This window comes from Acanthochromis polyacanthus, chromosome 8 (assembly GCF_021347895.1).
Source record: "Acanthochromis polyacanthus isolate Apoly-LR-REF ecotype Palm Island chromosome 8, KAUST_Apoly_ChrSc, whole genome shotgun sequence".
Taxonomy (NCBI): Eukaryota; Metazoa; Chordata; class Actinopteri; family Pomacentridae; genus Acanthochromis; species Acanthochromis polyacanthus.
This window is the reverse complement of record NC_067120.1, coordinates 41513146-41540964: the sequence shown is the minus strand read 5'-3', so window position 1 is coordinate 41540964 and position 27819 is coordinate 41513146. Positions and strand designations below refer to the sequence as shown.

The window sequence follows — 27819 nt, the reverse complement described above, 5'->3', positions numbered from 1 at the left end:
AGCAACAACCACCTGATACCTGCCGATGTTTTACCCAGAATTGTTCTTATTTTTTTTAGGTTTTCTCCGTTGAATCATCAGAAAACACGTCTGGGGGGAACTTTGTTCGGTTTAAGCTGATTTTTATCCAGAACTTTGATCGGTTTGTTCATCGGGACACAATAAAACGCTCCTTAAACAGTTTTTATTGCCCAAAGTGTCGGATTGATCGATTACATGAAAAGAGCCGAAATCACAAAGAGTTCAATCTGCAACAGAAACACTCAGAGCTCCATTGAACCAAACTGAACCCAACAGAACCCAAACTGAACCTGTCAGAGCTTCATGGAACCAAACAGAACCCAACAGAACCTGTCAGAACTTCACTCATAACAGCGAGGAACAAACCGAGCTGCTGCTTGTTTCCTTACTGAGAGTTAAACCCTCAATAAATTACAATAATAATAATAACCCTTAACTGGTTCTGGTCACATCTTCTGCTGTCAAACTGATGATGTCACACTGATGATGTCACACTTAAACGAGCGTCCTGAAGCTGCTGATGTCTGTATCTCCAACAGGCAGCTTCTCTACTGAGTATTTCTGGTTTCTTTCCTCTGACAGGTAACTGAAGATCTTTGACATTTGTGGAAACTGATCCACATTTTTCACCGTTTCAGAGACCAAACAGCTGATCGATCCACTAGATAATCAATTAACCGATCAATGGTGAAAGTTAGCCCTGCTATTGGTCATTCTTCTGCCTGCACACAGATTTAATGACTCTGATCTGCTTCCAGTTTCTCTGCTGACTCATAGTATTTTTTAATTTTAAACAGAATATTTGCGGTTTTTCGACTCAGCTTTCAGTAAAAATCAGTTAGATGTTGGTAGAATGAGCATGAAGGAGATATTTTCAGCAAAAAAGGTAAAACATGACAAAATCAGAGCTGCAACGATTCAAAGATAGAAGCACTCTGCAGGTAGACGTACTCTGCTTCCCTTGATAAAGCAAAAACCTCCAATATTTGCTGACATTTGTTTTCTCTGCTTCCGTGACAGAAGAGAACAGTTTCTATATGAACCAGACGGTTGGTTAGATGAGTTGGTTGGTTAGTTACCTGGTTGATGAACTGATTGGCTGGTTGGGTTTACCACTCTAAAAACCTCTGCGTTCTGTTAGAAACCATCACTGTTCTTTTTTCCAGACCAACCGGAGAAACAATAACCAGGGTAATCAGTGAAGTTAGCAGGTTCGTCTCCGTCAGCCAATCACAGCTGAGGGAACAAACATTTTCTTTTTGTTCAGAAATAACAGCCAGTGGCGTGAAGTTTGATGAAGCAGAAACCAGTTTTAATCCAGAAACATCTGAAGTCTCAGTAAGAAAACGCTGCAGCAGCTCCAAACAGCTCCTTCCTGGTTCATCAGCAGCTCCATGGTTCCACCTGAAGCTCTGAGATGTTACAGCTTCAGCTGAGTGTTGGCAGTTCTTCACCACAATAAAGCCTCATTCAGAGAAGATCCACAGCTTTAATAAAGTCACAAATCAGAAGCTCAAGGGGTCTCCTCTTGTTTAGATTGAATGAAGCTGAGCAGAACTCTGCCTCTGAGCTACTGCAGGAAAAACTGGAGCTTCAGTTTTAATTCTAAAAAATGCAAATCTGCTCATCTTCATCATTTCTGTCTGTAAATGAAACAGTTTTAGAGAACTGGCAGCTTAAAGACATCATGTTTATAGTTCAGAGACTCAACAGTCAGAAAATAACCATCAGAGAACCACTGAGGGAACTAAAGTTCTGGAGGTTCTGATGGAGCAGAAGAGAACGTCCTTCATCTGAATGAGGCTTTAACATCTTCAGGAGGAATGACTCAATCAGACACAATATGGTACAAGAGTTACAAAAATAAGATCTCAATCATCTTAAATTCTTTGTACATTTTCTTCTTGGTGGGTTCAGGCGGCGTGGCGTCTCTCTGGCGCCGCCCTGCTGACGCTTTACTACGATATGAAGGCAACTTTGCAGCTGAGCTGAGAGCTGGTTTCTCTCAAGTGTCCGTTGGAGCAGCCATCTGGCCGCTGAGCCGCTCTGGGAGCAGATCCAGAACCCGTCGGGTCGGCACCGCTCGGCTCCGAGTCCAAACCCAGGATCACGCTGACGGAGTGAGGAAGGTCCTGAGGAGGAGGGAGGGCAGAGTCAGACACACCTGGACAGGTACAGGAACAGCAACACAGAACCACTCAGCAGGGTCACCGTGGTTCTGATAGAACCGGGAGGACGGTTCTGGTAGTCTTCAGCATCAAGTTTTTATAAAAGGTTTAAACTTTCCGACGGTTCCTGAACTCATCATGTGACTGCAGCTCATCAGGAACCAACCAGAGATAAAAACACTTTTAGATTATCGGTCCTGATTCTGTAAAAACTAAAAACTACCAGAGAAAGACATGACATGAATAGACAGGTAGAGGTGTGACAGACAGACAGACAGACAGAAAGACAGACAGGTAGAGGTGTGACAGACAGACAGACAGACAGGTAGAGGTGTGACAGACAGACAGACAGACAGGTAGAGGTGTGACAGACAGACAGGTAGAGGTGTGACAGACAGACAGGCAGACAGACAGGTAGAGGTGTGACAGACAGACAGACAGACAGAAAGACAGACAGACAGGCAGACAGACAGGTAGAGGTGTGACAGACAGACAGACAGAAAGACAGACAGACAGACAGACAGGCAGAGGTGTGACAGACAGACAGACAGACAGACAGGCAGAGGTGTGACAGACAGACAGACAGACAGGTAGAGGTGTGACAGACAGACAGGCAGACAGACAGGTAGAGGTATGACAGACAGACAGACAGACAGACAGACAGACAGGTGGAGGTATGACAGACAGACAGACAGACAGACAGGTAGAGGTGTGACAGACAGACAGACAGACAGGCAGAGGTGTGACAGACAGACAGACAGACAGACAGGTAGAGGTGTGACAGACAGACAGACAGACAGGTAGAGGTGTGACAGACAGACAGACAGACAGACAGGCAGAGGTGTGACAGACAGACAGACAGACAGACAGACAGGTAGAGGTGTGACAGACAGACAGACAGACAGGCAGAGGTGTGACAGACAGACAGACAGGCAGAGGTGTGACAGACAGACAGACAGACAGACAGACAGGTAGAGGTGTGACAGACAGACAGACAGACAGGCAGAGGTGTGACAGACAGACAGACAGACAGACAGGTAGAGGTGTGACAGACAGACAGGTAGACAGACAGGTAGAGGTATGACAGACAGACAGACAGACAGGCAGACAGACAGACAGACAGACAGAAAGACAGACAGACAGACAGGTAGAGGTGAACACACCTTGCAGCTCTGGATCTGCAGACAGATTCCTTCTGCTTTCTGAAGGATCTCCTCGATGTCCAGCTTCATGGACAGCTCGTTGATGTGCTGGAACACAGAACCAGAACCTTCAGAACCACCGATCATTATTGGTTATGGATCAGAGAGCTGCAGGGTTAGACTGAGACCAGATGGTTCTGTTTCACTTCTGGAAACATTAAAACGTATTGACAGGTTCCATTAAGGTTCTGAAACATCTAGAACCAACATGCTGAGGTTCTCACCTTCAGGATTTCGTTGAAGCCGTAGTTCTCCTCCATGATCTTCTGCTTCTCAGAGTCCAGGATGGCGCAGCAGACCAGCAGATGGAAGTTCTGGCAGGGCAGCCCGGTCCACATCACCTGGAGGTCCACAAGAACCAGAACCAAGCACACCGTAGAACATTAACTCAGTCTGTTCTCATGGTTCTGTCTGCTCATGGCTGCAGTAGAACCAGAGGAACAGACAGAACCCTGACAGAACCGACAGCAGAAACTACGGACTCAATTAAAAGGTTGTGTTGATGGGTTCTGGATGGTTCTAAGTCTCTAAGGTGGAGAACTTACAACAAGAGTCCAGATTCTGGTGTTCCTCCTGTCCTTCATGTTCTACTGGTGTTCCTCCTGTCCTTTACCATGTTCTACTGGTGTTCCTCCTGTCCTTTACCATGTTCTACTGGTGTTCCTCCTGTCCTTCACCATGTTCTACTGGTGTTCCTCCCGTCCTTTACCATGTTCTACTGGTGTTCCTCCCGTCCTTTACCATGTTCTACTGGTGTTCCTCCCGTCCTTTACCATGTTCTACTGGTGTTCCTCCCGTCCTTTACCATGTTCTACTGGTGTTCCTCCTGTCCTTCACCATGTTCTACTGGTGTTCCTCCTGTCCTTCACCATGTTCTACTGGTGTTCCTCCTGTCCTTTACCATGTTCTACTGGTGTTCCTCCTGTCCTTCACCATGTTCTACTGGTGTTCCTCCTGTCCTTCACCATGTTCTACTGGTGTTCCTCCTGTCCTTCACCATGTTCTACTGGTGTTCCTCCTGTCCTTCACCATGTTCTACTGGTGTTCCTCCTGTCCTTTACCATGTTCTACTGGTGTTCCTCCTGTCCTTTACCATGTTCTACTGGTGTTCCTCCTGTCCTTCACCATGTTCTACAGGTGTTCCTCCTGTCCTTTACCATGTTCTACTGGTGTTCCTCCTGTCCTTCATGTTCTACTGGTGTTCCTCCTGTCCTTCACCATGTTCTACAGGTGTTCCTCCTGTCCTTCACCATGTTCTACAGGTGTTCCTCCTGTCCTTCACCATGTTCTACAGGTGTTCCTCCTGTCCTTCACCATGTTCTACAGGTGTTCCTCCTGTCCTTCACCATGTTCTACAGGTGTTCCTCCTGTCCTTCACCATGTTCTACTGGTGTTCCTCCTGTCCTTCACCATGTTCTACTGGTGTTCCTCCTGTCCTTCACCATGTTCTACTGGTGTTCCTCCTGTCCTTTACCATGTTCTACTGGTGTTCCTCCTGTCCTTCACCATGTTCTACTGGTGTTCCTCCTGTCCTTCACCATGTTCTACTGGTGTTCCTCCTGTCCTTTACCATGTTCTACTGGTGTTCCTCCTGTCCTTTACCATGTTCTACTGGTGTTCCTCCTGTCCTTTACCATGTTCTACTGGTGTTCCTCCTGTCCTTCACCATGTTCTACTGGTGTTCCTCCTGTCCTTTACCATGTTCTACAGGTGTTCCTCCTGTCCTTCACCATGTTCTCCTGGTGTTCCTCCTGTCCTTCATGTTCTACTGGTGTTCCTCCTGTCCTTCATGTTCTACTGGTGTTCCTCCTGTCCTTCATGTTCTACAGGTGTTCCTCCTGTCCTTCATGTTCTACAGGTGTTCCTCCTGTCCTTCACCATGTTCTCCTGGTGTTCCTCCTGTCCTTCATGTTCTACTGGTGTTCCTCCTGTCCTCCATGTTCTACAGGTGTTCCTCCTGTCCTTCATGTTCTACTGGTGTTCCTCCTGTCCTTCATGTTCTACTGGTGTTCCTCCTGTCCTTCATGTTCTACTGGTGTTCCTCCTGTCCTTCATGTTCTACTGGTGTTCCTCCTGTCCTTCATGTTCTACTGGTGTTCCTCCTGTCCTTCATGTTCTACTGGTGTTCCTCCTGTCCTTCACCATGTTCTACTGGTGTTCCTCCTGTCCTTTACCATGTTCTACTGGTGTTCCTCCTGTCCTTTACCATGTTCTACTGGTGTTCCTCCTGTCCTTTACCATGTTCTACTGGTGTTCCTCCTGTCCTTCACCATGTTCTACTGGTGTTCCTCCTGTCCTTTACCATGTTCTACTGGTGTTCCTCCTGTCCTTCACCATGTTCTACAGGTGTTCCTCCTGTCCTTCATGTTCTACTGGTGTTCCTCCCGTCCTTCACCATGTTCTACTGGTGTTCCTCCCGTCCTTCACCATGTTCTACTGGTGTTCCTCCTGTCCTTTACCATGTTCTACTGGTGTTCCTCCTGTCCTTCATGTTCTACTGGTGTTCCTCCTGTCCTTTACCATGTTCTACTGGTGTTCCTCCTGTCCTTCATGTTCTACTGGTGTTCCTCCTGTCCTTCACCATGTTCTACAGGTGTTCCTCCTGTCCTTTACCATGTTCTACTGGTGTTCCTCCTGTCCTTCATGTTCTACTGGTGTTCCTCCTGTCCTTCATGTTCTACTGGTGTTCCTCCTGTCCTTCATGTTCTACTGGTGTTCCTCCTGTCCTTCATGTTCTACTGGTGTTCCTCCTGTCCTTCACCATGTTCTACTGGTGTTCCTCCTGTCCTTCACCATGTTCTACTGGTGTTCCTCCTGTCCTTCACCATGTTCTACAGGTGTTCCTCCTGTCCTTCATGTTCTACTGGTGTTCCTCCTGTCCTTCATGTTCTACTGGTGTTCCTCCTGTCCTTCATGTTCTACTGGTGTTCCTCCTGTCCTTTACCATGTTCTACTGGTGTTCCTCCTGTCCTTCATGTTCTACTGGTGTTCCTCCTGTCCTTCACCATGTTCTACTGGTGTTCCTCCTGTCCTTCACCATGTTCTACAGGTGTTCCTCCTGTCCTTCATGTTCTACAGGTGTTCCTCCTGTCCTTTACCATGTTCTACTGGTGTTCCTCCTGTCCTTCATGTTCTACTGGTGTTCCTCCTGTCCTTCATGTTCTACTGGTGTTCCTCCTGTCCTTCATGTTCTACTGGTGTTCCTCCTGTCCTTCACCATGTTCTACTGGTGTTCCTCCTGTCCTTCACCATGTTCTACTGGTGTTCCTCCTGTCCTTCATGTTCTACAGGTGTTCCTCCTGTCCTTCACCATGTTCTACAGGTGTTCCTCCTGTCCTTCATGTTCTACTGGTGTTCCTCCTGTCCTTCATGTTCTACTGGTGTTCCTCCTGTCCTTCATGTTCTACTGGTGTTCCTCCTGTCCTTCACCATGTTCTACTGGTGTTCCTCCTGTCCTTCACCATGTTCTACAGGTGTTCCTCCTGTCCTTTACCATGTTCTACTGGTGTTCCTCCTGTCCTTCACCATGTTCTACTGGTGTTCCTCCTGTCCTTCACCATGTTCTCCTGGTGTTCCTCCTGTCCTTTACCATGTTCTACTGGTGTTCCTCCTGTCCTTCACCATGTTCTACTGGTGTTCCTCCTGTCCTTTACCATGTTCTACTGGTGTTCCTCCTGTCCTTTACCATGTTCTACTGGTGTTCCTCCTGTCCTTCACCATGTTCTACTGGTGTTCCTCCTGTCCTTCATGTTCTACAGGTGTTCCTCCTGTCCTTCACCATGTTCTACAGGTGTTCCTCCTGTCCTTCATGTTCTACTGGTGTTCCTCCTGTCCTTCATGTTCTACTGGTGTTCCTCCTGTCCTTCATGTTCTACTGGTGTTCCTCCTGTCCTTCACCATGTTCTACTGGTGTTCCTCCTGTCCTTCACCATGTTCTACAGGTGTTCCTCCTGTCCTTTACCATGTTCTACTGGTGTTCCTCCTGTCCTTCACCATGTTCTACTGGTGTTCCTCCTGTCCTTCACCATGTTCTCCTGGTGTTCCTCCTGTCCTTTACCATGTTCTACTGGTGTTCCTCCTGTCCTTCACCATGTTCTACTGGTGTTCCTCCTGTCCTTTACCATGTTCTACTGGTGTTCCTCCTGTCCTCCATGTTCTACTGGTGTTCCTCCTGTCCTTCACCATGTTCTACTGGTGTTCCTCCTGTCCTTTACCATGTTCTACTGGTGTTCCTCCTGTCCTTCATGTTCTACTGGTGTTCCTCCTGTCCTTTACCATGTTCTACTGGTGTTCCTCCTGTCCTTTACCATGTTCTACTGGTGTTCCTCCTGTCCTTCACCATGTTCTACTGGTGTTCCTCCTGTCCTTTACCATGTTCTACTGGTGTTCCTCCTGTCCTTCACCATGTTCTACTGGTGTTCCTCCTGTCCTTTACCATGTTCTACTGGTGTTCCTCCTGTCCTTCACCATGTTCTCCTGGTGTTCCTCCTGTCCTTCATGTTCTACTGGTGTTCCTCCTGTCCTTCATGTTCTACTGGTGTTCCTCCTGTCCTTCACCATGTTCTCCTGGTGTTCCTCCTGTCCTTCACCATGTTCTCCTGGTGTTCCTCCTGTCCTTCATGTTCTACAGGTGTTCCTCCTGTCCTTCATGTTCTACTGGTGTTCCTCCTGTCCTTCATGTTCTACTGGTGTTCCTCCTGTCCTTCATGTTCTACAGGTGTTCCTCCTGTCCTTCATGTTCTACTGGTGTTCCTCCTGTCCTTCATGTTCTACTGGTGTTCCTCCTGTCCTTCATGTTCTACTGGTGTTCCTCCTGTCCTTCATGTTCTACTGGTGTTCCTCCTGTCCTTCACCATGTTCTACAGGTGTTCCTCCTGTCCTTCATGTTCTACTGGTGTTCCTCCTGTCCTTCACCATGTTCTACAGGTGTTCCTCCTGTCCTTTACCATGTTCTACTGGTGTTCCCCCAGTTCTTCATGTTCTACTTGGATGTTTTTTGTAATTTTCATGTTCTGGGTCTTTATTTACTCTGAAAGACTGAACCTGATGAATATCTGCTGCAGCCCTCAACAGAACCAGAACCAGAACCGATACAGACCTCCCAGAGCCGCAGGACGTCCTGGAAGCTCAGCTCCCTCTTGAAGCGGATCAGCAGCCAGCGGAAGCAGAAGTACAGATACCCAGAATCCTGAGACTCTGACGGAACACAGCAGAACTCGGATCAGAACATGACATCACACAGAGACAGAACATTGGACTTATGAGGCAGGTCGGTACCAAGGTAGTTCCAGAAGGACAAGTCCAGCAGCCGCAGCAGAGCACTGAGATGGATCAGCTGCAGCTTCATGCCCTGCATCTGCTCCTCAAAGTTCTGGTGCTGAAACACAACAGATTATTGATGATTACTGACTGAGATTATTGATTATTGAATCTGTTCATTAAAACACCAGAACCAGAGTGTTTCTCACCATCTGGTCCATGAAGGCCACAAAGCACCAGAAAGCGTCCACCTCATTCTCCATGACGAAGAGGATGGGAGACAGAAGGTCGCTCATCCCCTGGACGTAACCTGGAGCATAGAACACCCACAGTAAACCTCATTTTCATTTTAAGGAATCTCTGAGTCATTCTAGACACACCTGGAGTCATTCTAGACACATTTATAGTCATTCTAGACACACCTGGAGTCATTCTAGACACATTTATAGTCATTCTAGACACACCAGGAGTCACTCTAGACACATTTATAGTCATTCTAGACACACCAGGAGTCACTCTAGACACATTTATAGTCATTCTAGACACATCTGGAGTCATTCCAGATACATCTACAGTCATTCAGATACACCTGGAGTCATTGTAGACGCACCTGGAGTCATTCTAGATGCATTTATAGTCATTCTAGATACATCTGGAGTCATTCAGATACGTCTGGAGTAATTTTAGACACATTTATAGTCATTCTAGCTACATCTGGAGTCATTCAGATACGTCTGGAGTCATTCTAGACACATGTATAGTCATTCTAGACACACCTGGAGTCATTCTAGACACATTTATAGTCATTCTAGGCACATGTATAGTCATTCTAGACACATGTATAGTCATTCTAGACACACCTGGAGTCATTCTAGACACACCTGGAGTCATTCTAGACACATGTATAGTCATTCTAGACACATGTATAGTCATTCTAGACACACCTGGAGTCATTCTAGACACATGTATAGTCATTCTAGACACACCTGGAGTCATTCTAGACACATTTATAGTCATTCTAGACACACCTGAAGTCATTCTAGACACATTTATAGTCATTCTAGATACATCTGGAGTCATTCTAGACACACCTGGAGTCATTCTAGACACATTTATAGTCATTCTAGATACATCTGGAGTCATTTTTGTGAAATTTGTCTGTCATTCTGGAAAAGTTCCTGTAGTCACGTGTTATTTTCTTGTGAATTTCCAGCTCAGTGAAAACTCTGGGTTCTCGTGTTCACAGGTTCAGGATGAAGTATAGAACTTGTTCTGTGTTCTGCAGGAGAACCGGTTCTGAAAGTACTAAGAGTTTACTGAGTAAGTCTCACCCAGGTCGAAGTCATACATGCAGTAGGTCATCAGGATGTCGTGCAGCAGAACCAGGCCCGGGTTGTCGATGCCTTCATAGAACCGGTTGGTTCTGTCTGTTCGGTTCACGTCTTTCTCTGAAACAAAACAGGGGAATGTCACAGAACCCGATCTTTTGAACACCGCATGTAGTTTAATCGGCTTTTTAGGTCACACATCTCAGAAAACATGTGAAGCTGCTGTTCTGTGGAACCTGACCGGTTCTGGTCCTTCACCAGCTGCCAGAACCTCCTGTTTCTGACGGTTTGTAGCCAGGAAAGTGAAAAAATGAGGTTCTTCTCACCGATCAGACTCCGATAGTCTCTCAGTCGGGAGTTCCTTCTCTCCTGCTCTTCACTCACTGATTTCCACTGAAGCTTCATCCTGAAGTATTCGTCACTGAGAGCAGAACGTTTAAATTAACACCAGACTCAGAGAACGGAGCCTCTGAGAACCTCAACATGCATTTATTAATACAGAAATAAAAATAACCTCTTTAATCACAGCGACGTCAAATAATCTATTAAATACTCATAATAATAATAATCATCGGTTAAAAAAATGTTCCTCAGACAGGCGTCATCTGTCTGGAATCTTTCAGGTGTAAATATTTACTTAATGAGGTGAATGTAAATAATAAAGAACTTTAGAACAACAACCACTCGTACGTTTTGGCTCTTTGCAGAATTTTTCTGTCCTCCAGCGAACTCTCCCATGGAAAATAACCGAGAAGAAACTTCCAGGCTTCTTTCCTCACAGCGTGACACAGACCCTGGAGAACACAAGGAGAACATATGTAAAACATGTGAAAAACACATGGAGAACATATGCAATACATGTGAAAAAAACACAGAGAACACATGGAGTACACATAAGAGTGTGTGGAGAAAATATGGAGGACACCTGGAAAACAAGTGAAGGACACGTGGAGGGAACGTGGAGGACAAACACCATCAGCATCAGCAGAAATCAGATCTATCACATCTGAGGCCTGATTTTAGAGAATCTTCTCTGCATGAATTAAAGTATTCACACCAGAGAACCTCCAGGAGAACATGTAAAGACATGAACCTGTGTTCTCCTATGTTCTCCTGAGCTCTGAGGAACTCACCCCCTTGAAGATGTTCTGTTTCAGCCGGCTGGTCTCCACCATCCTGCCCTCCCCGTCCTGGTGTCTGGTCCAGTCCTCGGCCGTCAGCGGCTCTCGGCGGCTCACCTGAGGTCTGGATCCCAGGTCGATCTGCAGACAGAGTCCAGTCAGAGAGCAGAACATGTGGAGAACTTAGTAGAATCCTGAGTTCAGGCTGCAGTTTTAGGACCGTCACTAAACCACGTTTTCTTTCCTGCAGCTAACAGGATGAATGTCAGTTAGTTTTGGGTTCTTCTTCTGAACTGAACCTGATGATCTGCTCAGGTGTTCCTCTAAACCCACCCTGGTGATGACCTCGAAGCCTGGCTCCTCCTGCTGGTTGATCTCCAGTCCTGGAATAACTTCTCCCAGCAGATCGGCCACTTCCTCCGGGGGGCGCTGCTGCTGCTCTTCTGACCCTCGCAGGGCATCGAAGATGTAGTTGGTGACTTTGGAGAAGCCGCCCAGCGTGGTGACGTACGGATCCCGTTTAAACTTCTGCATAGAACGAGGGAGGAGGTTCTAAAACACGTCAGTGAAATCTACAACAAACATGATGAAAATATCTGCGACAGGCTGTAAACTCATTTAAAGAAACTATAAAATCTAGAACAATAAATAAACACGCAAATTAGTAAAATCACCACCAACAAAAATCTGCAAATGCATAAAAAAAATACTAAAATTGTCTGGATATCAATTTAAAACAGCAACAAAATGTACAAGAAAACAGTTTACAACGATCAGAACATTTAACCCCAAACACACCAAAACAAGCAATAAATATAAGAAAAGATCAATCACTAAAATCTCAATAAAATCTGTGGAAAATATTTAGAAAACATCCATTAAAATCTAGAATTTAACCAAAAACTAACCAGCAAGATCTACAAAAAACTCTGAGAGAAAATCCGCATATTAATTTTAAAAATAACTGTAATTATAATAATTATAATATAACAATATCTGTAAATTAATCCAAAAATAGCAGAGGAAACCTAAATAAAACAAAATGAAAAAAATTAACCTGTGAAAATCAATAAATTCACTACAAAAAAAATGATGAAATCTGTCAGAGTTTGAGTTGAAATGAGTTCTGAACTCGAGAGTTCTGGCTAGAAGGTAACGTGTTCTGGCTAGAAGGTAACGTGTTCTGGCTAGAAGCCGGTGTGTTCTGGATAGAAGCCGGCGTGTTCTGGATAGAAGCCGGCGTGTTCTGGATAGAAGCCGGCGTGTTCTGGATAGAAGCCGGCGTGTTCTGGATAGAAGGTAACGTGTTCTGGCTAGAAGGTAACGTGTTCTGGCTAGAAGCCGGTGTGTTCTGGATAGAAGCCGGCGTGTTCTGGCTAGAAGCCGGTGTGTTCTGGATAGAAGCCAGCGTGTTCTGGATAGAAGCCGGCGTGTTCTGGATAGAAGGTAACGTGTTCTGGATAGAAGCCGGCGTGTTCTGGATAGAAGCCGGCGTGTTCTGGATAGAAGCCGGCGTGTTCTGGATAGAAGCCGGCGTGTTCTGGATAGAAGCCGGCGTGTTCTGGATAGAAGCCGGCGTGTTCTGGATAGAAGCCAGCGTGTTCTGGATAGAAGCCGGCGTGTTCTGGTTTGAAAACATTTGGTGGCAAGATGGCGGCAGGTTGTTGCAGCAGCTTAGCAGGCGCTGCTGTTTCACTGTTCCTATCAAAATCTGGGAGACCACCTGAACCTGCAATTGCCTCTACAAACCTGACACCTTGGCATTTACAAAAGACGATTAATGCACAAGCACAGTGTGTGTTCACCGTGTTGTTTTACGTGTTGGCGATCATAACTACACAACTGTATGGAGGCTGGGCTACTATACGTGAAAGATCGACCACGCACGGGGGCTTGCAAGAGACACCGTCTTTCGCCCTGGATTCCTGGAGCCAGTACGCGATCTACTCTGAGGTGCTGGACGACGGGCGGGCTTCTGCCTACGGTAACCGCGACCGGCAGCGCACACGGAGGATGGCTCAGTTGACGGTTCAGAGGGGAAGAGCAACGCTGTGGTGCATCATCTTGCTACTAAGCAGCGACGTGCACGTGAATCCTGGACCTGTGGTTCTACGTCCGTGACTGGTGACTGCACCTCTGCCTAAACCTATGTCTGCACCTCTGTCCACGCCTGGAATTCGTACCCTACATGCCTCCAACACAACGCCACACGGTAACAACTCTGCATACGGGATGATTAAAGCGAGGATCAATAGTGTCCGAGTATGCAAGTACAATTTGGACGCTCTGCAGTCAGTTGTCGCATCTAAACAGCGCAAAACTAAACTTTTCCAAACTGTTAACCATGCGTCTGTCCTGTGGAACCCACGTAATAAACCGAAAGGGTTATTTGGTGGACATATAAACATAAATGGTTTAAAATCTAAAGCTGAACAGTTGAAACATCGACTTGTCGACTCAAACTTGGACTATATTTGCATTACTGAGTCTAAGCTTGAGCCCACGACATCGGCATCTGTTTATACTGTCCCGGGGTATAAAGTCTACAGAAGGGATCATGAGGGAAGGAAGAGGGGAGGTAGAGTCCTCATCTACATCAAAGACTGTTTCAATAGTCATCAAATAGACCTTGCTGTAAAATCTGTTGAATGTGTGGGGGTAACAATCACTCTTTCACCCCAGATGTCTCTTTTAATATTCGCTGTGTATAGACCACCACACACACCCAATATATTTTATGATGGTTTAAAAGAAATTCCTAAAAAAATATGAAAGCAAAGAAATGCTGCTTTTAGGTGATTTTAATGTAAATTGGCTGGACAAAACTGACAGGAAAACGCTTAAAAAGTTGACAAACTTACTGCAAATGACTCAACTAATCAATACACCAACCAGAATTGGGAAAACATCTCAAACATTAATCGATTTAATATTCACCAATAAAAGAGATGGAATAACTAAAACGTATAATCTCATAATGGGGTTATCTGACCATAATCTCACCCTGGTAGTTAGAAAGTTAAATAAATTACGCTACAAAAATGAGCAACAAATACATAACTTCAAAATTTCATATATCTCTAAGAATAATCACGCTCTTCTGGAGCGTGATATTAAAGAAATAGACTGGTGTAGTAAAACTGATAACTGTTGCAATCTTTCATGTAAAAATATGTTAATCGCAATAAAACAGACTATAGATAAATATACACAACTCAAATCTAAAAAAAAAAAGCAATAAAAAGTAACTGCCTTGGTTTAATAGTTCTCTTTGGGATTTTATGAAGCAGAGAGACCTTGCTCTTAAAAGTTTTTTTTAAGTCTAAACAAAATACGGATTATTACATATATAAGTCTTTACGAAATAAAGTCATTACGCAGCTTAGAAGTGCAAAAGCAAATTTCTATCTAAACATGATAAAAGAGGCAAAAGGAAATACCAAGATACTATGGGAAAGTATGGATAAACTATCAGGTAGGAAAAATAATAGTTTTGAATCTCTACAACTTAAAGTAAATGGATCAATCCTAAACAATAACACAGAGCAAGCACTATATTTTAATCAATATTTTCTTAATTGTGCACTGGATTTGGTAGGCTCATTTTCTCAAGTAAGCTGTGTCTCTAAGTTTCAGTGTGATGAGTCCTTTTTAAAATTGCATACAGTTGAAGAGAGCAAGGTTCTAAAATGTATATCAATGCTAAGTAGCAGTAAAACTAAGGATTTTTTTGGTATAGACACAGTCTTTTTAAAAGAACATAAAGAAACTCTTACACCAGCTTTAACTAAAATGATAAATCTGTCAATAATTGAGAGCTCCCTTCCCACAGTTTTGAAAACAGCCATAGTCAAGCCTATACACAAATCAGGAAACAAGCTCCAGGTCTCAAACTATCGGCCAATAAGCATTCTTCCCTCGATCTCAAAAGTCTTGGAAAAAGTAGTAGCAGAGCAGCTTATGGACCACCTTAATCAACTGGAGATGTTAAACCCTCTCCAATTTGGGTTCAGAAAGCAATACTCTACAGAGACTGCCTGCTGCTACTTAACTGAAGACATCAAGTCCAGACTTGATGGGGGTGGCATGGTAGGGGCTGTTTTTCTTGATTTGCGTAAAGCATTCGACACCGTTAATCATATTGTATTAATAAATAAATTATCACAATTCTGTTTTCATAAAAATACAATAACCTGGATTCAGTCATATCTCAGTGACAGGCAGCAGTGTGTCACAGTTAATAATGTAACATCTCCACTGCAAGCCTGCAGCATAGGTGTACCGCAGGGCTCTATTCTTGGGCCACTGCTGTTCATTCTCTATATTAATGATCTTCCAAACATCTCCAATGCCAAAATAATAATGTATGCAGATGACACTGTTGTGTATACACATGCTAATACTGTGGAAGAAGTGGCTCAAAAACTTAAAATAGAGATGAGAAAAGTCTCAAATTGGTTAAAAAATTCTTGTCTAACTTTAAATGTCGAAAAAAACTGTTTCCATGTTTTTTACAAATCATTTTAAATTTCAGAATTGTCCTAATGTCATGATAGAAGGTCTACCTATTCAAAATGTTGAACAATACAAGTATCTAGGTGTAATTCTTGATCCGAACTTAAATTTTAAGAAACATATTAAAAGACTAACAAATACTTTAAAATTTAATCTTTCAACCTATCGGTATATTAGAAACTCGCTAACCACTGAAGCATCATATGTGTATTTAAATGCAATGATTTTTCCACGTTTCCGATATTGTATGACAACTTGGTCACAGGCATGTGCAACTTCTCTTACGCTTCTTGAATCATTATACAAAACTTCTCTTAAAATTCATGATAAAAAACGACGAATATACCATCACTGCAAAATTCTAATTAAACATGGTATTTTAAGCTTTGAAAATTGTATTAGATATTCTAATTTATGTTTATTGTTTAGGATAATTCATGGCACTGTTGCGCCACCGCTAAAGACTTTCATCCCTCTGTGTTATGAAGTCTCTTCTCGAGACACTCGGTCATCTCTTCGGGGCGAGTGTTATATAAGAAAACTCGACTCCGCTTTTGGAAGATCAGCATTTTCATACGTAGCAATGAACCAATGGAACAAATTACCCACAGAGCTTTTGAAATGTACACATTTCAGTGAGTTTTCACGCTTGCTGAAGCGATGGTTGCTCTTGGGTCAATCTTGTACCCATTAATGATGATTTTGAAAGTGCTTTGGTGGTCGTATCTTTTGTAGAGACTATGGACTTTAATTTTATGATTTTCTTTGTGTTTAATGTTGGGAAATGTTTATTGGTTGTGTTTTTTGTTTTTTTTTATTCTTATTTTATCCCAACACATCCTTTGCCTGCTCTGGGACTACAGGTGGAAATTAGCATTCATGCTATAACCTGGCATAATGCATCTCTCCCTTCAGGGTTAATGTTTATTTGTGCAATGTACCACGGATCAAATAAATAAATAAAAGTAAAAGTAAAAGTAAGAAGCCGACGTGTTCTGGTTAGAAGCTGACATGTTCTGGTTAGATCAGGGATGTCAAACTCATTCCACAAAGGGCCGGTGTGGCTGCAGGTTTTTGTTCCAACGAAGCAGCATCACACCAGACCTGACTCATTTAATCAACCGATCTCAGTCTGCAGACAGGTGATTGGTCAGACTGTGTGCTGTAGATATGTTGGAACTAAATGCTGTAGCCTAGAGCACACAGTCTGACCAATCACCTGTCTGCAGACTGAGATCGGTTGATTAAATGAGTCAGGTCTGGTGTGATGCTGCTCAGTTGGAACAAAAACCTGCAGCCACACCGGCCCTTTGTGGAATGAGTTTGACATCCCTGTGTTAGAAGCTGACGTGAGAACGGTTAATTTCTTACATTAACGAGGCCGAAGTTGTTGTCGTCCAGAAGGTTCTCAAAGGACTGAGATAGAGCTCTGTTAGGAGTACTGACCAGGAGACACGTGTCATCATCTGGAGACCTGAAGATACACACACACGTTAGAATAAATAAACAATGAGTCAGTGTTCTGTAGTAAATAACACATCATGTATGTTCTAATAAACATGTTCTGTAGTAAATAACACATCATGTATGTTCTAATAAACATGTTCTGTAATAAATAACACATCATGTATGTTCTAATGAACATGTTCTGTAGTAAATAACACATGTATGTTCTAATAAACATGTTCTGTAATAAATAACACATCATGTATGTTCTAATGAACATGTTCTGTAGTAAATAACACATCATGTATGTTCTAATGAACGGTGGCGCTGCACTGTGGCGACTCGGGCTTTCACGCTGAGGTTTTAATTTTTTTTTAATCTTTTAATCTTTTAATTTTCTATACTACTTTTACTTCTTTTTTCCTTCTGATGTTCCCTGAATGATCTGTGTGATTGTGATAAGGACAATTGGTCGCTTCGTTGGCCCTTTTCGATTCGGATCATAACATCCGCCGCTCCAGGCAGCTATGTGGTTCGGATCAACCTCTCTCCTGTGGCAGTTGCTGCTGCTGTTTTGGGCCGTCAGTGAAGCCTTGTGCAAGGGGCTGCTTCACTCATCGCCTCTCCCAGCGGGTGATAGGTTGTGTATTGCCTACTCGAGGGAACTGCTGCTTTCGCTGCAGGGGAAAGGCGACGCGCTACCTAGCGGTTTGCCCCCCGAGTTAATATGGAGGACACCGGCTCCCTCTTCGGGCACCGCTGCCACGAGGAAGAGGCGAAGGAGAGGAAGACGTGGCGGGGCGCGACAGAGACTTCGGAGAAGAGGTAACAAACCACCGCTTCCCTCTATCATTTTGAGCAATGCCCGCTCACTACCTAGTAAAATTGATGAACTGCGCTCCAATTGCCGCTATTGTCATGAGCACAGGGAGTCGTGTCTCATGGTTTTTACTGAATCCTGGCTCCGGCAGGACATTCCGGACAGTTTAATTGGAATTGAGGGTTTTTCGTGTGTACGCGCCGACAGGACTATGGTCTCCGGGAAGACTAAAGGAGGGGGAATCTGTGTGTACATCAAGGAGGCGTGGTGCAAACAGTACACTGTCAGAGAACAATCATGTGACCCGGACCTCGAACTTTTGTGTCTGTCTATGCGCCCGTTCTATCTTCCCCGTGAGTTCGGGAATGTCATTATTATGGCCGCATATGTTCCCCCAAGTGGAAATGCGCACAGAGCTTCCAGCCATCTGATTAGATGTGTTCATGATCAACTGCATCGTACTCCGGGGGCAGCTGTGTTTATACTTGGGGACTTAAACCACTGCCGTTTGGAGGGGTCCCTTCCTGGGTTCTACCAGTACATAAAATGCAGCACTAGGAACGGGAACACGCTGGACAAATGCTTTGGGAACATAAAGGATGCATTTAAGGCCAGAGCACTCCCTTCCCTGGCCAACTCTGACCACGTCACGGTTCATCTTATGCCCACTTACAAGACTGCGCTGAAATCATCCAAACCGGTTCATAAAACTGTGTTACAGTGGTCTGAGGATAGTGTAGAAATACTCAGAGGGTGCTTTGCTTGTACCGACTGGAGCATCTTTCACAATTTGGAAATCAACGAAGCCACAGAGACTATCACAGACTATATAAACTTTTGTGTGGACTCTATTGTCCCTAAAAAGAACATTGTTCACTTTCCTAATAATAAGGGGTACATTACTAGAGAGGTGAAGGCTAGTATCAATAAAAAACGACTAGCCTTTAAGGAAAAGGATAGAGTTGCTTCAGCCTTGGCTCAGAAAGAGCTGAATGTAGTCCTTAGCAAAGCAAGGAGAAGGGAGAAGGAGCGCTTGGAAGGAAGCTTTGATTCTAGGGATAATAAAAAACTTTGGGACTCTATGAAAAAGATTACCGGCATCCACACTAAGAAACAGCATATTACAACAACAAATGATGTGGAATGTGCTAATAATTTGAATAATTTTTTTCTAAGGTTCGAGCAGCAAAATAATCAAAAAAGTAGTTTTAATCAAATAATATGTTCTGGGACGGACTGTGATTTTCCAGAAATCGACCAAAAAAGTGTTCAGTCCGTCTTTAGCAAAGTGTCTTTGAAAACAGCAGCTGGCCCGGATGGCCTATCAGCCTTTGTGTTAAGAAACTGTTCAGAGGAATTATCTGAGGCATGGTTTCCAATTTTTCAGAGCTCAGCCTTGTGTTGTGTTGTCCCACAGTTCTGGAAAATGTCTACTATTATTCCCATTGCAAAAACTGCTGTCCCGGCGTCTTACAAAGATTATAGACCGGTGGCTTTAACGAGCTTGGTCATGAAATGTTTTGAGAAAATAATGGTTGCTAGGCTTAAGGCAGAGGTGTTCACGTCCTTAGATCCATTACAGTTCGCTTACAGGCAGGGATTAAGTACAACTGATGCAATTGTTAGTTTAACACATCTTGTAAGTAAGCACTTGGAGAATACTCATGGCTATGCACGCGTCTTGTTTGCAGACTTCACCTCTGCTTTTGATACGGTCTGTCCATACTTACTTGTGCAAAAGTTGAAAGATCTAAACATAAGTCCATCCTTGATAAAGTGGTTCTTTTCTTTTCTAACTGAGAGGTCACAGCAAGTCAGATTCAACGGATCCCGGTCTGCTGTTAGGTCCAGCAGCACAGGGGTGCCCCAAGGAGCTGTAAGCTCTCCCATTCTTTTTACACTATATACAAATGATTGCAGGAGTATCCACCCGAACAACAAGATTATGAAGTTCTCCGATGACACAATAATATTAAGCTTACTTACAGTGGACATGTGTCCATCTGCATATTTCAAGGAGGTGGCTTCTTTCCACTCCTGGTGTGAGGATAATCACCTCATTCTAAACTCAGTAAAAACAAAAGAGCTCATTTTTGACCCAAAACGCTTGCTAGATCATGACTCGGTCGTCATTGGTGACAGTGTGATTGAACAAGTGGAGTCTGTGAAGTATCTCGGGGTGCACATCGACCACCTCTTAAAATGGAATGTGCATGTAGTTGAACTTTGTAAAAAACTGTCTCAAAGACTTCACTTTCTTAGAAGGCTCCGGTTGTTTGGCGTGAGCCCTAAAATAATGTCTTGCTTCTACAATGCTGTACTGCAGAGCTTAGTCAGATACTGTATTGTTGCCTGGTTCGGCTCCCTTACTGTTCAGTGTAAAAACAAAATTGAGAGGCTTGTAAAAAGTGCAATGAAAACCATAGGCCTAAGGGATTACCCTTCCCTTCAATCTATCTTTGAATCTTCAGTTCTGGCACAGGCAAAAAGTATCATCAGTCAGCCTTTTCATTTGTTGCATAAAGAATATGAACTCTTGCCTTCAGGGAGGCGCTATCGAGCTGTTAGGCACAAAAGCAACAAATTTAAGTTTTCATTTATTCCAACTTCTGTCGCCTTGCTCAACAATAACAGGTGAGGGGCATTTTTTGGTTGCTCGGGGTGATGGGTGAGTCACCGTGTTAGAGCAGATATTTATTTGATTCATGTTCTTATGTGTGGCTTGCAATTATCTTGTTAACTACCTCAGCACATGCACTTTGAATGGGCAGCGCAACATAACCTATTATCCAATACTGGCATTTCGAAGGGACATATATAATATAAGTCTCAAACTCTTGTGCAAGCACTTTAATTTGGGAGGTGCAATAATCAGTCTGTCGGGTACTGTTCTGTATTTATAAACTGTTCTTAGAATCTGCACTTGTACTTTAGGGACGGTGCAATACTCTGGACATTTGTTTCTGTGGTAATAAGGTAGACGAGCTGCTGTTGTCCTTTGCGAATGTATGTGTTTTTCTCTTCTTTTCATCAGATGTGAGCCCAAGACAAATTTCCCCAAGGGGACAATAAAGTTGATCCTTATCCTTATCCTTATGTTCTGTAATAAATAACACATCATGTATGTTCTAATGAACATGTTCTGCAGTAAACACATCATGTATGTTCTAATGAACATGTTCTGTAGTAAATAACATCATGTATGTTCTAATAAACATGTTCTGTAATAAATAACATCATGTACGTTCTAATGAACATGTTCTGTAATAAATAACACATCATGTATGTTCTAATGAACATGTTCTGTAGTAAATAACACATCATGTATGTTCTAATAAACATGTTCTGTAATAAATAACACATCATGTATGTTCTAATGAACATGTTCTGTAGTAAACACATCATGTATGTTCTAATGAACATGTTCTGTAGTAAATAACACATCATGTATGTTCTAATAAACATGTTCTGTAGTAAATAACACATGTATGTTCTAATGAACATGTTCTGTAGTAAATAACACATCATGTATGTTCTAATGAACATGTTCTGTAGTAAATAACACATCATGTATGTTCTAATAAACATGTTCTGTAGTAAATAACGCATCATGTATGTTCTAATAAACATGTTCTGTAATAAATAACGCATCATGTATGTTCTAATGAACATGTTCTGTAATAAATAACACATCATGTATGTTCTAATAAACATGTTCTGTAATAAATAACGCATCATGTATGTTCTAATAAACATGTTCTGTAATAAATAACGCATCATGTATGTTCTAATAAACATGTTCTGTAATAAATAACACATCATGTATGTTCTAATGAACACGTTCTGTAGTAAATAACACATCATGTATGTTCTAATAAACATGTTCTGTAGTAAATAACACATCATGTATGTTCTAATGAACATGTTCTGTAATAAATAACACATCATGTATGTTCTAATGAACATGTTCTGTAGTAAACACATCATGTATGTTCTAATGAACATGTTCTGTAGTAAATAACATCATGTATGTTCTAATAAACATGTTCTGTAATAAATAACATCATGTACGTTCTAATGAACATGTTCTGTAATAAATAACACATCATGTATGTTCTAATGAACATGTTCTGTAGTAAATAACACATCATGTATGTTCTAATAAACATGTTCTGTAATAAATAACACATCATGTACGTTCTAATGAACATGTTCTGTAGTAAATAACACATCATGTATGTTCTAATGAACACGTTCTGTAATAAATAACACATCATGTATGTTCTAATAAACATGTTCTGTAGTAAATAACACATCATGTATGTTCTAATGAACATGTTCTGTAGTAAACACATCATGTATGTTCTAATGAACATGTTCTGTAGTAAATAACATCATGTATGTTCTAATGAACATGTTCTGTAATAAATAACATCATGTACGTTCTAATGAACATGTTCTGTAATAAATAACACATCATGTATGTTCTAATGAACATGTTCTGTAGTAAATAACACATCATGTATGTTCTAATGAACATGTTCTGTAATAAATAACATCATGTACGTTCTAATGAACATGTTCTGTAATAAATAACACATCATGTATGTTCTAATGAACATGTTCTGTAGTAAATAACATCATGTATGTTCTAATGAACATGTTCTGTAATAAATAACATCATGTACGTTCTAATGAACATGTTCTGTAGTAAATAACACATCATGTATGTTCTAATGAACATGTTCTGTAGTAAATAACACATCATGTATGTTCTAATGAACATGTTCTGTAGTAAATAACACATCATGTATGTTCTAATGAACATGTTCTGTAGTAAATAACACATCATGTATGTTCTAATGAACATGTTCTGTAGTAAATAACACATCATGTATGTTCTAATGAACATGTTCTGTAGTAAATAACACATCATGTATGTTCTAATGAACACGTTCTGTAGTAAATAACACATCATGTATGTTCTAATGAACATGTTCTGTAGTAAATAACACATGTATGTTCTAATAAACATGTTCTGTAGCAAATAACACATCATGTATGTTCTAATGAACATGTTCTGTAGTAAATAACACATCATGTATGTTCTAATGAACATGTTCTGTAGTAAATAACACATCATGTATGTTCTAATGAACATGTTCTGTAGTAAATAACACATCATGTATGTTCTAATGAACATGTTCTGTAGTAAATAACACATCATGTATGTTCTAATGAACATGTTCTGTAGTAAATAACACATCATGTATGTTCTAATGAACATGTTCTGTAGTAAATAACACATCATGTATGTTCTAATGAACATGAGTCAGTTCTCTGAGCTTCTATTTAAAGTTCTGCAGCTTCCCGTCTGCTGCTGCTGGAAAATATCCGGACATTAATGTGTGTGATTACGGAGCGTCGATAAGAACTTTAATAACAGCTATCAGCAGCAGCAGCAGCCTCAATAATCTCACTGATATTTGGTTCACAGGGAAGAAAACGGACGGATTAGCATATAAATAACAGCCGCAGCTCACTGACAATAACACAGACTTACTCCTCCGTCAGTTCCTGTCCATGAATCAAACTTTCAAACAACTAAAATTATTCAAACTTGTAAACAACTGAAACTAAAATGACCAACAGCTGCTTCTGCTCTGATGTTTCCTCTTTCACTTTAACGAGGAACTTCAGACTGAAGTCACTGAGATTTAACGTCTAAGTGCACATAATGACTAAAAACTGCCCAAAACACTTCAAAATCATCCAAAATGACTCCAAAGTGTCATAAATGATTCAAAATAACTCATAATGTGTCCAGATCGACTGGAACCCTTCCATCTGAAGCTGCTCTGTAGACATTCACGCTTCACTGGGATTTATCTCAGCTGACAGGAAACAGCAGCTCTCACCGACACCATTTTAATGTGGAAGAGAGGTTCTCCATTAGCTGCTGCACATAAGTAAACAGGTCACACGTGTCTGTGTGTCTCGGCACTCACTCGGTGAGCAGAGCGAACCTCCGCAGGTTGTCCAGGAACTCTCTGCTGCCGCCCTGGTGGAAGTGCAGCGGCGGCAGTGAGACGGAGGCGTCCTTCAGCTGCAGCAGCAGGAAGGTCCAGCCCTCCTCCTTCACCGTGATGGACCTCAGGTCGCTGATGCTGACGCTGAAGGTCCAGCGGCTCCTCTCATGGCTGTGGTTCAGAGATCCTGAGGGAAAACACAGAACGTCTAGAAACAGAACATTTGTTCCATCTGAAAACAAATAAGTTTGAATAAAGTCCCCCTCGACCTCCTCAGAACATCTGGTTCTTCATCTCTTGTAACTTTGTCAATAATCAGAGTTCCACCTTCAGACTGAGAATATTTCCAGACTTCCAGGTCCTTGAAGTCCATAGAGGAGAACGTCCCCTGGAGAAAGTTCTAGAGCATACTTTAAAACTTTCTCCAGTTGTCGGTAGGTCTGCTCTAGAACTTTCTCCAGTTGTCGGTAGGTCTGCTCTAGAACTTTCTCCAGCTGTCGGTAGGTCTGCTCTAGAACTTTCTTCGGCTGTCGGTAGGTCTGCTCTAGAACTTTCTCCGGCTGTCGGTAGGTCTGCTCTAGAACTTTCTCCAGTTGTCGGTAGGTCTGCTCTAGAACTTTCTCCAGTTGTCGGTAGGTCTGCTCTAGAACTTTCTCCAGCTGTCGGTAGGTCTGCTCTAGAACTTTCTCCAGTTGTCGGTAGGTCTGCTCTAGAACTTTCTCCAGTTGTCGGTAGGTCTGCTCTAGAACTTTCTCCAGCTGTCGGTAGGTCTGCTCTAGAACTTTCTCCAGCTGTTGGTAGGTCTGCTCTAGAACTTTCTCCAGTTGTCGGTAGGTCTGCTCTAGAACTTTCTCCAGCTGTCAGTAGGTCTGCTCTAGAACTTTCTCCAGCTGTCGGTAGGTCTGCTCTAGAACTTTCTCCAGTTGTCGGTAGGTCTGCTCTAGAACTTTCTCCAGTTGTCGGTAGGTCTGCTCTAGAACTTTCTCCAGTTGTCGGTAGGTCTGCTCTAGAACTTTCTCCAGCTGTCAGTAGGTCTACTCTAGAACTTTCTCCAGCTGTTGGTAGCTCTACTCTAGAACTTTCTCCAGGGGACGTTCTCCTTTCCTGCCTCCAGTCTTTAAGTTCAGTCTCAGTTAGAACATTCCAGGTCCTTGGAGTCCATCGAGGTGGGTCCAGATTTATCAGTTTTCATTTTCCATCATTTCTAAGAATTTCATCAGTTCAGCAGATAGGACCACAACATTCTCCTTGATGCTGCCTAAAAGATCCTTTGTGGGTTCTTCAAAGAACCACCTGCAGAATTCATTCCATACTGATCTTGTTACTAAAAGGTTCTTAGTGAAAGTAAAGATAAGATAAACTTTATTGATCCCACAGTAGGGAAAGTTGGTTCTTCTATGAACTGTTCCTGGTTCCAGGTGAGAACACAGACTGACCTTCTCCGTTGGTGCAGGTCTTCTTCCTGAAGGTCACAGCGTTCACCATGTCCCATTCCGTCTCATAGCTGTGCTGACTCTCCAACAGCTGCTGGGACTGGGAACGCTCCAGGCACTGGTTCCACTCCACCACCGAACTGGAGTCCTGCTCAGGCACACAGTAACTGCATCGGTCACTGTTTATCGCTGCATCGCTCACTGTTTATCACTATATACTACTATACCTAGTACATGACAGATGTGCAGTGGTGATTAATAATATCTGTCTTAGTCTAAGTAAACAGACAAACCTTCCCAGCACACAGCATGTTGGACGGATCCACTGCGTCCTCCAGAGGTCTGAACTCCACCAACATCTCTGCATCCTGATGGACAAGAAACACCTCTATCAGCAGGTCTGTTTACAGACCAACCAATCACACAACGCTCACACACCTGACCCAAACCACACCAGTATCTGACCAGAACCAGTCACTGAACAGCTGAAACAAACATAGAATGAGATGCAGCTGCTTCTGATTTATCTGACTGTTTAATTTGTTCTCTGGACAGAAACTATTTTAATTTTCTAATAAGTGTTAGCTGCTGGCCAGATGTGACGACTGAACTGGTTTCACAGCAAATGTTCAGCTCTGACAAATATCAGCCAGTTTTCACTATTTTCTCATATTAAATAAACAGATGCAGATGAATAATAATAATAAGATACATATAATTTAATCGTAGTTTTACCTACCTTGTCGAGGATCCGAAGGCTCCCTGAAACCAGCAGGTCCTGATCGACTCCGTCCTCGTCGCTGCTCGGATGGATGAAGACGCCGTCATGTTCAAATATCACCTGCAGGACGTTACAGGAATAAAAACCAGACAGGACTCTGAAATGTTTCACTAAGTAATAAATACATTTCTTCTCTGTCAGTTCTTCTGTCTGCTCATGCTTTCAGTTTTAAAAATGAGCTTAAAAAAACAGTTATATTACTGTTAAAAATATAAAAGAAATAAAAATTCTAAATATGTTGTTAGAGAAAAATAAATGAAATTAAACTGGTAATTATGTTATTGTTTAAAAAATAAAATTTTAATAGTTAAAAAAATAAAATGAGAGTTTAATATGTGGTAGAATGCGTTGCTGCTTCAGTTTTTTTAATTTTACTTTGCTTTTTACTTTTTTTTTTTTTGCATTTTCCAGTCAGACTCACTCACATCCCAACGAACCTAACACCACAGCTGAGAACTGATTAGAAGCTAAAATTTAAATAAAACAAATTAAGACTAGTATATTGGAAAGAAAAACAGCAGCTTTGAGTAAAAACAAATATGAACAGAATTAAATTGTAATTATTATATTATTGTAAAATGCATCTGGTAAAAATAAATATGAAGGATTAGGGTTAGTTATTGAATTATTGCAAAAAAAAATTAAATTCAGTGTATTGCATGGGAGTAAAAATATTTAACACTTTCAGTAAAAATATAACGGAAAAAGATCTGGTTTGTTTGAGATAGATTTAATTAGTCTATTTTTGAAACTATTGTAAAATAGATAGATAAAAAGATTAAAGGACAGATACAAGACAGAATCAAAGCAAACCAAAGTAAAAATTAGGAGTATGACATTAATGTAAAAGAAAGACCAAACTAACATAAAAATAAAAACAAATCATTTTGAAAAGTCAGGTTATATTATACTATTCTAAAATAAAGACAATAAAATTTTGCTTTTAGACCTGTTTGTGTATTATTATATATATTATTTTAAATTTACACCCAGCAATAATATCAGACCGATATACTACAGAGCAGAGAGTTAACTTGCTAAGAGAGGTTAATTTTAACCACAGTAACCTGATAGTCCACTTTAACCTGTACAACTTTGTTTGCTAACGCTGCTAGCTCCATTAGCTTGCTAGCTCCGTTAGCCTGCTAGCTTCCAGCAGTAAACACTGACAGCTGGATGCTTGTGGAGTTTAGCTGAACTCTGGATCTACCAGGCGGTAGTTTGGAGGCTGCTGCCCGTTCTGCGACCTCCCTGGGCCCGTTAGTCTGTCACCATCGTTAGTCATTAGCTCCTTACACCGTGTCCTCGGAGCTGCTCAGTTCTGCTAAAGGCAGTGAGCGGCTCGTTAAGGCGGGCAGAGGCTGACAGGGAGCCGCCTCCTCGGGCTGCTGCTGCCGCTATGTTTTGATGTTCGTGTCGGTGTAGCTCCGGAACAGCTAACTGATGCAAACAGACTGACGGAAAGGAGCGGAGGGTCGGTGGGGAGCTGCAGCCGGACTGGCACGGCTCCCACCGCCTGACCGCGGCCCCAGCAGTGAACTTAGTCCGCTCGGTTCTCCCAGAACTGCCGCTAACGTGTCGCTGTTTTTACCTTCAACACAGAGTCTGCCGCCATGTTGTCTCCTTCCTCCTGATGACGACACAAGCATGTGATAGCGTCTGTTTGTATATATCTCTGCACAACAACAGTGACACG

General features: G+C 42.4%; 2 protein-coding genes across 22 annotated transcripts; one reads left to right on the top strand and one right to left on the bottom strand.

Annotated features, from left to right (window-relative positions):
- Positions 1 to 169: 169 nt before the first annotated feature.
- tbc1d15 (TBC1 domain family, member 15) lies at positions 170 to 27812 on the bottom strand. The gene is made up of 17 exons (XM_051952132.1): positions 27715 to 27812; positions 26082 to 26183; positions 25636 to 25710; positions 25346 to 25490; positions 23889 to 24096; positions 16986 to 17088; positions 11433 to 11627; positions 11112 to 11240; positions 10669 to 10772; positions 10305 to 10399; positions 9982 to 10098; positions 8860 to 8960; positions 8669 to 8768; positions 8490 to 8587; positions 3616 to 3732; positions 3353 to 3439; positions 170 to 2153 (listed from the first exon to the last, which is right to left on the bottom strand). Exons 1-17 carry the CDS (start codon positions 27736 to 27738, stop codon positions 1980 to 1982), a joined length of 1974 nt encoding a protein of 657 aa, XP_051808092.1. The 5' UTR covers positions 27739 to 27812; the 3' UTR covers positions 170 to 1979.
- LOC127535104 (uncharacterized) lies at positions 4291 to 8440 on the top strand. 21 transcript variants are annotated; one of them, XM_051952110.1, is made up of 13 exons: positions 4916 to 4973; positions 5102 to 5133; positions 5250 to 5609; positions 5738 to 5952; positions 5985 to 6196; positions 6229 to 6408; positions 6441 to 6469; positions 6714 to 6771; positions 6865 to 7056; positions 7150 to 7300; positions 7333 to 7492; positions 8022 to 8256; positions 8318 to 8440. In XM_051952110.1, the coding sequence occupies exons 1-13, from the start codon at positions 4931 to 4933 to the stop codon at positions 8422 to 8424; spliced, it is 1974 nt and encodes a 657-aa protein (XP_051808070.1). In that variant the 5' UTR covers positions 4916 to 4930; the 3' UTR covers positions 8425 to 8440. The 21 variants fall into 21 exon arrangements, with proteins under 21 accessions (XP_051808089.1, XP_051808085.1, XP_051808084.1 ...); XM_051952130.1 differs by lacking the exons at positions 4916 to 4973; positions 5250 to 5609; positions 5738 to 5952; positions 5985 to 6196; positions 6441 to 6469 and adding exons at positions 4299 to 4496; positions 4529 to 4560; positions 4622 to 4653; positions 6470 to 6681 and having other exon boundaries at positions 5102 to 5191; positions 6229 to 6315; positions 6714 to 7056; XM_051952129.1 differs by lacking the exons at positions 4916 to 4973; positions 5250 to 5609; positions 5738 to 5952; positions 5985 to 6196 and adding exons at positions 4291 to 4464; positions 4529 to 4621 and having other exon boundaries at positions 5102 to 5191; positions 6441 to 6681; positions 6714 to 7056.
- Positions 27813 to 27819: the final 7 nt, after the last annotated feature.